The 14,482-nt window shown below is 40.0% G+C and overlaps 1 protein-coding gene across 3 annotated transcripts in view; it reads left to right on the top strand.

Annotated features, from left to right (window-relative positions):
- pacsin1b (protein kinase C and casein kinase substrate in neurons 1b) overlaps positions 1-14,482 on the top strand; it is a 46,464-nt gene that overhangs the window by 27,630 nt on the left and 4,352 nt on the right. For all 3 annotated transcript variants that reach the window (XM_072684869.1, XM_072684868.1, XM_072684870.1), the window contains exons 2-9: positions 3,426-3,552; positions 4,661-4,817; positions 6,113-6,348; positions 7,189-7,344; positions 11,139-11,314; positions 12,090-12,210; positions 13,639-13,769; positions 14,086-14,276. In XM_072684869.1, the coding sequence (XP_072540970.1) occupies positions 3,493-3,552; positions 4,661-4,817; positions 6,113-6,348; positions 7,189-7,344; positions 11,139-11,314; positions 12,090-12,210; positions 13,639-13,769; positions 14,086-14,276 (1,228 nt within the window). In that variant the 5' untranslated portion in view covers positions 3,426-3,492. The remainder of the gene's footprint in view (positions 1-3,425; positions 3,553-4,660; positions 4,818-6,112; positions 6,349-7,188; positions 7,345-11,138; positions 11,315-12,089; positions 12,211-13,638; positions 13,770-14,085; positions 14,277-14,482) is intronic.

Raw genomic sequence — 14,482 nt, 5'->3', positions numbered from 1 at the left:
ATTTTCCGATGTAATACTGATAGCGATGTTGAGATTTTGACATTGACCTAGTATTTGTATGAAAACTACTAAACTTTATTGTATTTTATGATTTAATCATATTTACCCATTATTTTTTATTTATTTTTTTCTTCTTCTTCTTCTTCTTCTTCTTCTTCTTATTTATTTATTTATTTATTTATTTATTTATTATTATTATTGTCCAGATTGTTTTGTGTGCTACATGGTCTTGGATCTCTAGCCACTCACTGACTCAGCGGTTAGAGCTCCAGGCTATTGATGACAGGGTTGTGGGTTAGATGCCTGGGCTCCCTTTCTGCTTCTCGGGTGCCCACCGCTCCGGGCACATGTGCTCACAGTCACCATGTGTGTGTCACTGGTGTGAATGTGTGTGTGTTCACTGCAAAGATGGGTTAAAGGCGGAAGCCAAATGTATATCCGAAATGTCTCCGATATTGTATATATATCTATATATATCTATCTATCATATATATATAAATATATATATATATATATATATATATATATATATTATTGTTTTCCCCTAATTTAATTCAATTTCTTTTTTGTACTTTTAACTAAATTTCCAATTTACCATTTTCCGCTGATATCGTCTTGATCCTCTTGACCCATTAATACCCATCCAATTTGCCATCTGTAACCAGTAGCTGACTCAGTTTGGGTCGTAGTCTCACCCCACCACGCTGTACCTACTGCATTGTTTCACATGACTAACTTGTGGTCTTGCTCTCATGTCAGATCATCTCAGCCATGCTTACTTAACAGTGTCTGAAACAACACTGTATGCAGAGCCCAGTGCTTACAGGTGCATTGATCCACTCTGTTGTCTAAAGTGGTCTGGAAGGGAAATCAATGAGCCATTATCAGAGTTATGGGACTAAACAGCAGAGCTCAGTCAAAGCCTGCATGTTATGCCACCAGTGAAAACAGGGCGCTCAAAGCGATGGCTGCTGTAATCTTTATGAAAGGGAGGACTGTGTGTAATATGAGACTGTAGATTAATATCACCCCCTGTTTGTTGAGTTGTGTAGATGGTGTGTGGTGGTGTCAGCTGTTTAATCAACTCCTCTAATTAGCTGCTAATCAGGAAAACAACTCAAATCGCTCGTTCATTGTTTCTTCTATAATCAAGGGTATTCAAGAGTTTCTCCTGCTTTTGTTGGAGTAAATGTCTCTACTGTCCAGGGAAGTTTTTGAGGAGCATTGCTGTGAGGATTTGATTGCACTGAGAGACAAAAGCATTAGTGAGGTCATGCCCAACTCCCTAACTTGTGGAGCACCATCCATCATTCTGGAGAACACAGTTCCACTTCTCCACAGCTCAATGCAAATCTGTTTTGTAATCTCTCTAATATCCAACATATATAAAGAAAATAGAAAAATAAATTTATATATATAAAAAAGAAAACAAATATACATATATACAGTGAGTCCAAGAAGTATTTGATCCCTTGCTGATTTTCTTTGTTTGCCCACTAATAAAGACACTATCCTTCTGCACTTTTAATGGTAGATATATTCTAACATGGAGAGACAGAATATCAAGACAAAAATCCAGAATATAATTTTAAAGAATATATTTTAATTAATTTGTATTTCAATGAGGAAAATAAGTATTTGATCCCTCTTGCCAAACACACTCAATACTTAGTGGCAAAGCCTTTGTTTGCAAGCACAGCGGTGAGACGTTTGTTGTAGTTAACCACAAGTTTAGCACACACACCAGGGGGAATTTTGGCCCACTCTTCTTTGCAGATCCTCTCTAAATCATGAAGGTTGGTGGGCTGTCGCTTGGCAACTCTGACCTTCAGCTCCCTCCATAGATTTTCGATCGGATTGAGGTCTGGCGACTGGCTGGGCCACTCCATGACCTTAATGTGATTTTTCTTGAGCCAATCCTTTGTTGCCTTTGCTGTATGTTTAGGGTCGTTATCATGTTGGAAGACCCAACCACGGCCCATTTTCAGATCCCTGGCAGAGGGGAGGAGGTTGTCCCTCAGGATTGTGCGGTACATGGCTCCATCCATCTTCCCAGTGATGCGGTGAAGTAGCCCTGTACCCTTGGCAGAGAAACACCCCCAAAACATTATGCTTCCACCTCCATGCTTGACGGTGGGCACAGTGTTCTTGGGGTCATAGGCAGCATTTTTCTTCCTCCACACATGGCGGGTGGAGTTGAGGCCAAAAAGTTCAATTTTGGTCTCGTCTGACCACAAAACCTTCTCCCAATAACTTGGTTCATCTTTCAAATGATCATTGGCATACTTGAGGCGCGCCTCCACATGTGCTCTCTTCAGCAGGGGTACCTTTCGGGCACTGCAGGATGTGAATCCATTGTTGCGCAAAGTGTTGCCAATTGTTTCCTTGCAAACTGTGGTCCCAGCTGCCTTCAGGTCATTTGCTAACTCCTGCCGAGTGGTTGCAGGACGATTTCTGACTGTTCTCAGCATCATTGCCACCCCACGAGGCGAAATCTTCTTTGGAGCACCGGGCCGAGGTCTGTTGATTGTCATGTTATACTCTTTAAACTTTCTGATAATTGCACCAATAGTTGTTACTTTCACATCCAACACCTTACTAATCTTTTTGTAGCCCATTCCAGCTTTGTGAAGGTCAACAATTCTGACTCTGAGGTCCTGTGACAGCTCTTTGGTTTTACCCATGTTGGAGACTTGAAATCTGTGTGATCTGTCTGATTCTGTGGACAGGTGTTTTTCACACAAGTGATTAGTGAGAACAGGTGGCTTCAGGTCAGGTAACAAGTTGATTGGGAGTGTCTAACTGGTCTGTAAAAGCCAGAACTGCTAATGAATACTAAGGGATCAAATACTTATTTCACTCCATGAAATACAAATCAATTAATATATATTCCTTAGATTTATTTTCTGGATTTTCTTTTTAATATTCTGTCTCTCCATGTAAGAATACATCTACCATTAAAAGTATAGAATGATCATGTCTTTATTAGTGGGCCAACGAAGAAAATCAGCAAGGGATCAAATACTTCTTGGACTCACTGTATATATATAAATGAATAAATAAAATAGAAGTAAGAGATATCAGAGATGAAGTAAGACAAGTAAGAGATAATTAATATATGAAGACAAAAATATATACACATAGAAATATATATATACATAATAAAATCTTACATTTTTATTAATACCCTTGGTTTTGGAAGAAGCAGTAAATGAGCAGGTGTCCCAATGCCCTTGCCCATATTGTGTATGTATATGTTTGCTTATTGTCCTGGTTGAGGGTCCGAATAGCTTGCGTGAAAAAGAGTATTCTTTTTTTAATCAGCATAAAGTAAGATGTTGTACAGTAAAGCACTCTTATTAATTTAGTATGAACAGCTTTATTATAAAACACTTGTACAAGCTTATTATCTTCTTTTTGTGCAGTGCATGGTGAAGTCCGCTCCGCTGCAGTCATCTCCAGTCTCGAACCTGTTCTGCCAAACCTCACAGCATGTCTGGTGCCTACGATGAGACTGCAGGCCCTGATGAGGCCACAGACAGCTTCTGGGAGGTCAGTTACACATTCACAGCTTACGGATAGTGTTTCAGTATTTGAGTTAAGCTAGTAAAGTGTTACTCACCTCAAATATCAATCAGCTAAGACTTGTTGGAGCTATGAGGCCAATCCAGCAGAACCAAAACAGAGCTGCAAAACGGGCCGATTCCAAAACCCCCAAAACTGTTACATCACAGTCTTGTTATATTCACACCCCCAAATTCACATACACTCAATCCACCCACTAGCGAAAGCCCTAATCAAAGCTGTTGAAACAGTAAAACGAAACGGCAACTTCAGGAGAATATGCTGTTTCTGACCCTGGAGAGCAGCACCGGACTTGCTAGTTATAGGAATACGAGAACCAGGCCTTATGACTGTGGCCAGTGTGTGCAGAAGGGGAGCTCAAATTTGGCACATGATAAAGCAAAAGCTAAGGGATGCAAATGGGGATTGAGGCAAAGCTAAACGCTAACTATAGTTTTACCATCATATCTCCCCATCGTTTGCTCCCTCCAACACGGACTGGACTCCCTCAGCTGAACTAAACTGGAGCTAAACACACATCAGAAGGGAAAACTCTGGCTTATGTTTTTTTAATGGTAAGACTTGTGAAAGCCACACCCGGGGAAGTGAGTGGGGGCAAGGCTAAAAGCTTACTGGCTATAATCTCTTTAGCTTGTTAACAGCATATCACATTGAGAGGGCACACCGAGAGGACAGCAGACTCTGGCATTGTGTCGTAAACCAGCCAGTAAAAGTAAAGTAACAGGGTGGTAATTAGGCCTGAATAACAAATATCATCTTTTTTTTTTAGCTAAAGTCACATACATACTATTTATACTTCAAAGAACTACTTAAAATACTCAATAAATACATTCTTTGGCACATGTATGTGCACTGTGATAGTGCATGACCTGCCGTTAGCTATAGGACAGAGGAGAGGTACCTCACCTAACTAAAAGCAGTAGCAGCAGTCATCCTTAGGCTCTATTTTTGTCCGTTGCTTAATACTTAATAGCTTAATAGCATTTTGTATGAAATGTTCATGAGTTTCTTGTTGTGTTCAGTTTTTAGTGTCCAGGTTTTACCTCTTGCTGAGTGGGCTCTTTCTGTCTCTCAGGTAGGGAACTACAAGCGCACAGTGAAGCGGATCGATGACGGTCACCGGCTCTGCAATGACCTGATGAACTGTATCCATGAGCGTGCCAAAATAGAGAAGGCCTACTCACAGCAGCTCACAGACTGGGCCAAGAGATGGAGACAGCTGGTGGAAAAAGGTGATAATTCTAAGGTTAAGGTTAATATGAAAAATTAATATCACAATAGGGCACATTGAGTAAGCCTGTAAAAGGATGGCACTGCTCCACAGACTGGTAGTGTAGTGGGAGCTTGTGAAGGCAGAACTTATTATGCTTATTATAGAGCTTATTATTAAATAGCAGGTTGTGTCAAGTAACAAGTAAAATTGTAAAAAGGTCTGTAGTTCAGTGTGCACTGTAATAAATGTCATCAAGCCATGTTATGAAATAAAAATATTGGGAGGAGAAACAAGACTGAAGGTTCTCCTCCAAATCTCACATCCAATGAATACCATATTTACCATTTACGTGTCCATGACAAGTCTTCGCAGCCCTCCACCACCCTGTCACCTCTCCTAGCTTTTAGCTCCTAGCTCCACTTATCAAAGAAGGGGGTTGGCTTCCTACCACAAGCAGGAGCCACCTGAACTCCAGCCCAAAAGTTCTCTCGCTTCTCTTCTGCCTCCTCCCAAATATGCTGATGGTGTGGTCAACTTAGTTTTCACCTCTGAATCTCAGTTCGGTCAGCAATCCATATTGAGAGGAAACCTCAAAACATTAGTGAGTGATCTGCATGTAAAATTGATTAAATATTGTGTAAGATGTGTACTATGTGGCTCCACCCCCCCTTGTTTACCTGTTTACTGTTTATTCCCATCTGCAGGTTAGGTGTCATCACATGACATCCTAGACTGGGAGGCTTTCGACAATGGAGCTCTGAGGCCTTGCTGGAATTTCAAATTATGATCTCCTCAGACTTGATGATGAGCAGCAGTTAGATCGTAGGGCCGGTCTAGAGCTGTGAAACTACACTACATACAAACACAATTCTGAGTAAATTTACCTCCCCTTCTTTCTCACACAGAAATGTACATGACTTCAAGGCTCTAGGGAGGAGCAACTGTCTAACTGCCTGCTTGTCAAGAGACATTTAGGAGATCATAAGTTCAAATCCCATCAACATCACAGTTCTCTAATGTCAGGAGTCTGAGAATAGGAAAGTCTTCCCCCATGTGATAGGAGGAGTTCCAACCTGCACATAAGAATTAACAGAGGGGGGAGGAGCCACAGACTTAACATCTTACACAGTATTTAGTCAGTTTTTTTATTTAACTTAATTCAGCTGCAGATCATTTACTAATGATTTTGAGACTTAACTCAATTTGTATTGTTGACCAAAGTGAGATGTTGACCAGTCTGTAATTTTTTTTTAATCATTTTAAGTTTTAAGTGTCTGATCTATCTGAACTTTGTATCTTCTCTCTGTATTTCAGGGCCTCAGTATGGGACCGTAGAGCGAGCATGGATCTCGGTGATGATCGAGACAGAGAAGGTGAGCGAGCTTCACCAGGAGGTGAAGAACAATCTGCTGAACGAGGATTTGGAGAAGGTGAAGAACTGGCAAAAAGACTCCTACCACAAACAGATTATGGGAAGCTTCAAGGAGACCAAAGAGGCTGAGGAAGGCTTTAAAAAGGCACAGAAACCATGGGCCAAAAAGCTCAAAGAGGTAACAAGAAGTTAATCGCTAATCCATAGATTAATGAAAAGATTTGCTTCAGCATTATTTTCAGGATTGCCATTAGGGGTGGGCAACATTTTTTACCGATATTTTATTGATATTTAACACAGTATGTTTTTATGAGTATATCGTCAATATCACCAATACTTAAAGAACTGAACTGTTCATTACAGAGAGAGTATTTGGGCCTGTTTAATAGGATGGAGTCAGTTAGTATTCAGATAGCAATTTGTTTACATCTGCAGAAACTGGTACATTTTGTATGCAGGCTAAAAATTGCGGAAAAATATTGTAAATAGTAGAAATGTATTTAAACGTTGTGACATATCATATAGTCCAGCCCTAATAGCCATTTAAAAAAGATGGGAGTAACAGTGGTACTCTAATACTAGTGGCAGATCAGTATGTTTCTTTGGCCTAGCAATTATTATTCAGTCTTCATTACATGTTCTGTTAGGAAACTCCGGGCCACATATTTTTTACTGCTGTTTTTCATCCTGTTCTGTTCTGTTCTGGAACTTTTGTACCATTGTGAATTGTCCTTGGTCCTAAATTTGGCCCTTTTTTCACAGTTTTAGACCCGCATCAATACTTTATTGAATCCAACCCGACCGCTGCACAGTTTCCGCTTGCAGTCGGGTGCTAATTGCCTTATTTCAATAATGTCGAAGTCTGCTGTTTTCCCCTCAAATAGGCTTCCCTGCTCTGACCCCGCAGGAATGCAGTCCTTTAGCTCTTTCTGATGGAATGCATGAAGTTGAACGAGTTACTGATTAGCTTATGTTTCTAATCATTAACCTCTCCTTTTGCACTCAATATTCCTGGTAGTTGGAAACAGCAAAGAAAGCATACCACATGGCTTGCAAGGAAGAGAAGCTGGCCTCCACCCGAGAAGCCAACAGCAAGGGAGAGACCTCCGCTACTGCAGAGCAGCAGAAGAAGCTTCAGGAGAAGGTGGATAAGTGCAAAAATGATGTTCAGAAGGTAAGCTTAAGAAACAAAGTGGAAGGAGAACCATATGTTGATACACCACAGGGACAAAAGTTTTGGGACACCATCCTCATTTATTATTTATTTTAGTTTTTTGGAGTAACTGTCTCTACAAGAAGCATTACTGAAACATTACTATGAGGATTTCCTGGCATTCAATGATAAGTGAGTGAGGTCAGGATTTTGGATGATCACTACCTGCTCTTATCCCCAACTCCCCAACTCATCCCAAAAATATTTCCAGAGAATAGAGCTCCACTGCTCCACAGCTCAATGCTGGGAGCATTTTACCCTCTAGCCCATGCCTGGCATTAGGCAGAGGGGGCAATAGGTTCATGTTTATCTGCTCCATAGAGTCCAGGCAGGATGTCTCTACAGGGATTAGACAAGCTGTGTGTGTGCATTGGCACATCTGTGTCAGCAATGGATGCAACTTTATTTAATCCTTTTGATTTTTTTATTTAATTAATTTTTGATAAATCAGTGTGTTCCTATGATCACATAATTTATACTTTACATTTACATTTATGTCATTTGGCGTAAACTCTTATCCAGAGTGACTCTTATTTGAATCATATTTGAATCATCACAGGTAAGAGATTGTAGCGTTAGGTGTTCTGCCCAAGGACTCTTATTGGTGTAGTGTGGTGTGCTTAGCCAGGAAATCACACCCCATGTAGTCCATTGGGGAAGACAATTAAATTACTGTGCTACACATACAACTGAAGACATGCCTTTAAAACCACTAAAATCACAGCTGAAAGACTTCAGCATGGAGGAGTGAGAAACTTTCCCAGTCAATGTCCTTGGTCCTAAATTTGGCTCTGTTTTCACAATTACTAGACCCACATCAATACTCTATTGAATCCAACACGACCGCTGCACAGTTTCTTCTTACAGACGGGGCGCTAATTGCCTTATTTCAATAATGTCAGTGTCTGCTGTTTTCCCTTCAAATAGACTTCCTTGCTCTGACCCCACAGGAATGGAGATAATATAACTAGACCAATGCAACTAAAGAAATGCCTTTGAAAATCACTTGTAAAATATAGCTGAAACACCCAGCTGAAAGAATTCTGCATGGAGGAGTGGAAAACATGTCAGAGAGTTTAATTTAGTTTATGAAACGTCTATTTGAGGTTATTTCAGCCAAAGGGGAACTACCAGCTATTGTGCAATAAAAAGTTACTTCACACCAAAATTATATTTCTATTAATTACATTTTACAAATGATTTTTGATTGTTTATGGATTTAGTCAAATTGCCTCCATCTCTCAGTATTGTTCACATGAAGCTGACCAGATGTTTAAAAAATGTCCAGATGTTTAAAATATGTAAAAAAAAAAAAAAAAAAAACCCAAGGTTTTCGTGGGGTGTCCTCATTTCTTTACATAACAGTATTTAATAGTGCTCATTAATAACTGCTAAATTATGAATGCCACTCACTTTGTTTACCAGATCTTTGGAGTTTGAGCCTTCAAGCCATCCATAGTAGTGCAGTATAAACCCCAAACCACTCATTTGCTGTATGCTGCTTTGATTGAATCCATGATTGTTGCACTCTTCTTCAATTGCAGCTCCTAAACGGCTTTTTCAAAGCAATACCTTTAGTGCATACCGTCAGCGCTCACGACCAAAGAATAAATCAACCAGCAGCAAGCTAATAAAACCATTACTAGTGTGGAGCTCCAGTTCCCAGTTAGTTAATATCATGCAGCTCTAATGTCATGTATCTTCCACTCCAGCTGTTGATTAAGAAAATGAAAAAATCCTGCTTGGCACTTCACACTGTGGGCTAGACAATTAGACACTGACAGTTCACTCTGTTGTAAAGTGAATCCTCCGAGCCATTTAACTCACCATTTATCAAGATGGCAGCTCTAAGTCTGCTGAGAGCACCATGACATCACTGCTCCTCCGCGGGCCGTCTCAGCGTGAAAGAGCGCAGATCCGCTCAATAACGAGCCCTCGGATGCACTACAGGGTCAATTCATTAGCCTTTAACATCAGTCTCCTTACATCAGTCATAACCACTTAACCCTGGCCTAAGCCATGCCAGGCCTGAAATTGTTCTTACTCGAATGAGTCTCGATTGACCCGTGGGCTCACAGTGTGTATGAGTAATGAATTCAATTAAAGAAAATAAAGTAATTATTCATTATGTCTGCAATAATTATCATCACTAAGGCCTCTGCAGTGAGAGCAGTAGGGTGTAGATCTTTACAAAGCCTGTTAGTGCAAAGAAAAGTGTGAGAAGATGAGCCTGGTCCTACTTTAGACTGTTTCTCTAAAAACTGTGTAGTTACACACTTGCAGTCAGTGTAATAACAATGTAATAATTACTATATATATATATATATATATATATATATATATATATATATATACCGTTACCTTATCTTATTACACATTTATATAATTTGACGGCTATAGAGATACACATGTAATTACTAGTGTTGCACTGATACCGATACTGGCCCTTACACACAGTATCGCGATCGGCAATAGAGAGCACTGATACCATGAAGCTTACTGACACCCAAAACTTTATTTTTACGAGATTTTATGTACATTTTGTTTGCAGACTTTATGAAACCAAACCTTTAAACAACCAGTAAAAGCCAGTCATAAATAGTTATTATCATTAAACAGACCCTTAATAGAACTTTTACATTTACAGCACTTTTTGTTTCCAAAAGTTGAGTTTCAGCAGCATGTTTAAAGGCCAGACACTGAAGTTTAGTAGCCTAGTAGTACAGTTTAGAGACGTGAACCTGAATGTGAAATTGCTGCAGAAGCATTTTTTTGGCATTTTTTCAGCACTCTGAAATGTGAGTTTAAACACCAGTTAAAAGCTGTTTGGTCGAGATTAGCAAGATTATGCTTCCGTACCTGCACCTGTGTTTCTGCATTGTGGCAATTTAGATTTTTTCACAGCTCTGAAACTTTTTAAATGTGCAGTTTCTCAACCTGTAAAAACTATTTTTTCAGTCTTATAGTATCTTATTTGGGATATGATATTAAAAAAATACAACCAATAAAAAGTGGAACACTGTAAGTGTCAGGATTTATAGCTGTCTATGGAGGATTATAGTCAGGGTTTTGATATTGGTACTCTGTGTCAACAGATTCTTGAAAATCTGATATTGGTATTGGAAAGGAAAAAGTGGTATCAGTGCATCCGAAGTAATTATTATGTGTAACAGTGAATAAATCACCAGCAATTACATTGTTATTACACAGTTATTGAAGAAATTGAAAGTAAAGTGGAAATTTTGAATACAGTCAAACCCCATGAAAACATTTGTCTGAAACATCTAGATATTTGATCTTCATTTTCACAGTATTGAGCGATGCTGGATATATACCTAAACACATACAACTGACAAAATGGGGGAAAAAGTTAGAACACTACCCTACCACATTTATTACCACTGAAAATATCTAAAATCAGAATCAGGCGCATCCTCAGCTGCAGATGATCAGAACATGGTTGGAGAGGATTATTCTGGAGGAGTCTGTCTTATTTAAACCTCAGACGTTTAGTCTGGTCTGCTTCTGATTGATGGTTGAAGTGAGTGGTGAAGAAGATCACCATCATGGCCAGATCCAGAGAGTTCTCTGAGGCCTTCAGGAAGAAACTTGTAGATGCAGTGGAGTCTGGGAGGGGGGTTAGTTTAAGTTCAGCCCCAGAGCAGACCAGTAAAGAAGTCTCCAACAATCCAAAAATGTCCTCTCAGTGTTTCTCTTAAAGAGAGCTCATTCGTGTGTCATGTTCTGGTTGGCAGGCCAAAGAGAAGTATGAGAAGGCTTTGGACGAGTTGGGCAAATGTACACCGCAGTACATGGAGAACATGGAGACGGTATTTGAGCAGTGCCAGCAGTTTGAGGAGAAGAGGCTGGGCTTCCTCCGGGAGGTGCTGCTGGACGTCAAGCGCCACCTTAACCTCACCGAGAACCAAAGGTCAGCCAGGAGCTTGCCTTCTGTTCGCCATCTGCTTCAAGCCTAATACTATTGTAGCTAACAATGATTGTGAGACAATGGGGCCCAATTAGCCTGTTCACATTTGCATAATGCTAACTGGCCCCTTTAACTGACATTTTAAGCACTATCAGCATATGCTATTGCCTATGTTATTCCTTTTTAGCAAGTTTACGCTTTTGACCAAAACTCACTGCAGTACACTTGATTTTATAATCTAACTGATATGATTTGATTAAAATTCTTAAAGAAACAATTTCATAGATCGTGAAATCCTCACCTTTCCCCTTATTAGAATTATTTAATATTTAAACCTCTCACTGGAGAATATATGTACTAATTAGTGGAATATACTATATTGTTTGTTTTAGGATTTGTACATTAGTAAATGGTTTTAGAGGACCTAGATGGAGATGGACATTTTATACATATAGAAATAGTCCTTTAGAAATTAGTTTTGGGATTTTTACATATAGAAAATATTTTTTTAGAACTTAGTGTTTATAGGGAAGTAGGGATTTTTACATATATAATCAGTCCTTTATAACTTTGTTTGGGGATTTTTGCACATATATAATTAGTCCTTTTTAGTCCATTTAGTCCTTAGTTTTGGGACTTATATAGTCATTTAGGGCTGTATTTCGGGTTATTTGGATTTTTACATATAGAAATTGTCTTTTCGAACTTAATAGGAATATAGTAGGAATATGAGATCAAGGTGACCAGAGTTCAAAACCTGCCTCTTTTGTTTCCACAGCTATGCCACAGTCTACCGGGATCTTGAACGAACCATTACATCCGCCAGTGCCCAAGAAGACCTCAAGTGGTTTAGCAACAACCACGGCCCAGGAATGCATATGAACTGGCCACAGTTTGAGGTATAGTATTTACTGTAGCCTAGAGGTTCATTAATTCCTAATGATTTTGTATGGATGTGTGGGAGTTGTGGGTTTCTGGATGCAACCATAAAAAACAAACCTCCTCCTTAAAGTGCTGATGTTTTTCTAAAGTGAATATAACAGGGAGAAGGTAAAGGTAAAGCACTGTGGATGTGGTGATGCAGTTGTGAAGTGCTCCACCTTTACAGCATGACTCTTCAGTTAAAAATGTACACTTATAAAGGTAAAGGTAAAGGTGCACGTATTTGTCACTGTACTATTTACAGCGAAACGTGTCCTCTGCATTTGACCCATCTGTGGTAGTGAACACACACACACTAGTGAACTAGGGGCAGTGAGCACACACACACACACACCCAGAACAGTGGGCAGCCAACTCCAGCGCCCGTGGAGCAGAGAGGGTGAAGGGTCTTGCTCAAGGACCCAACAGTAGCAACTTGCAGAGCCCAGAAATCAATGTTATTAATGTTATCATTTAATGTTATCAGCCATAACATTAAAACCAGGTGACAAATGAAGTGAATAACATTGATTAAATTATTACATTGATCAGTTTTTGTAGGTGATAAGGCAACCATAAGAATCTAAGACACTTTGACAAGAGCCAAACTGTGATGTTCTAGACGACTGAGTCAGAACATCTCCAAAGCATCAGGCAGGTCGTGTGGGGTGTTCCTGGTATGCAGTGGTCTGTACCTTCCAAAAGTGCTCCAAGGAAGCACAGCTATTGAACTGGTGACAGAGTCATGGGCGCCCAAGACTTATTGATGCTCATGAAGGCCCCACCTCACAAGTTTAAGGACTTAAAGGATCTGCTGCAAATGTCTTGGTGCCAGATACCCCAAGACACCTTCAGAGGTCTTGTGGAGTCTCGACAGGGGGCACGAGGGGGATTAAAACAATATTATATGGGTGGTTTTAATGTTTTGGCTGATATGTGTACATTTATGACATTTATGTCTTACATTTTATTCATGTTACTCATATTTGGTTCAGGTTAGGAGAGTGTAGCGATGGGAGTATTGCCCAAAGAACGGCTGCTATGAATGGCAGAGGTTTTGTGATTTTGTGACACATACTGTGGAACATATTTCTGATATTTCTCATATTTCATATTTCTGAACTGAAGCCAGATTAAACCCATCAATCACAGAGAAGATTATCTCTGTATTTGGAATCAATCTTGTTGAAGGTTTTAAAGCAATAACTGCATTACATAACATAAGAGGGCCGAGAGGATCTAAGAAGGACAGAAAGTAGACATTGGGGTGGAGGTCCATTGAAGCAAGAGGCTTCAGGACGTCAGACGGCACCCAGACTGCATGTGCTTCTCTCTGACATTGCAAATGAATGAATAGATGAATGGATGCATGAATGGATATCTTATCCTGAATAATTCTTTCTTAGGAATATAACCCCGACCTGAGCCACTCCATTAACAAGAAAGAGAAGGTGAAAAAGAACCATGATGGAGTCACACTCACTCATGTCACACCTTCTGGAGACCACGCAACACCACAGACTGGAGACCGGGGAAGGTAGAGATCTGTTTCTTTCTTATATATCATGCCTTTCTTGACTCAGTGTCACTCAACTGTCCCATTATAGATCTAGATATCAGAACTGCTGAATGTTCTCACAGTGTTTAGGACAAAGCATCACTTTGTTGCTACACAATGCATCTGTAGGATTTTAGAAGGTGCTAAAAGATCAGGGGACAAATCAGGTCCTTGAAGGAGAATGTGGAGCTCATTTGGGGTGTGAATCTGTGTGAATCATGTCTATGTGTTTGTACCCAGACTCAGAAAAGAACCTTTGACACCTTGACAAACCTTTGCTTCTCTGATTTTGCAGTGTGAGCAGTTATGATAAGAACCAGGGATACTCAGCAGAGTGGTCAGATGAAGACCAGCCTGCAGCCCAGCCGGCTGCTGAGACCAATGGAGGTAACAACCCTTTTGAGGAGGAAGTGAGCAAAGGGGTGCGAGTGAGGGCGCTGTACGACTACGAAGGACAAGAGCAGGACGAACTCAGCTTCAGAGCAGGTGAGAAGCCAATCACAGGTTAAAAGACCAAAATCCCATTTACTTTAGTTTCTCCTCTAGAGTTTAACATGGCAGCTACTGTTATTTTTACCAATTTGGCAGTATGGGTAATGCAGTGATGGAAATCACATGAGCAAATCTGTTGGAGGTTACTTACTAGCACAACAGTTTGAGGCAGGTGTGGTATGGTCTTGTACAGTACTTAT

Source organism: Salminus brasiliensis, chromosome 7, assembly GCF_030463535.1.
Source record: "Salminus brasiliensis chromosome 7, fSalBra1.hap2, whole genome shotgun sequence".
NCBI lineage: Eukaryota > Metazoa > Chordata > Actinopteri > Characiformes > Bryconidae > Salminus > Salminus brasiliensis.
This window is presented reverse-complemented; position numbering and strand designations above follow the sequence as displayed.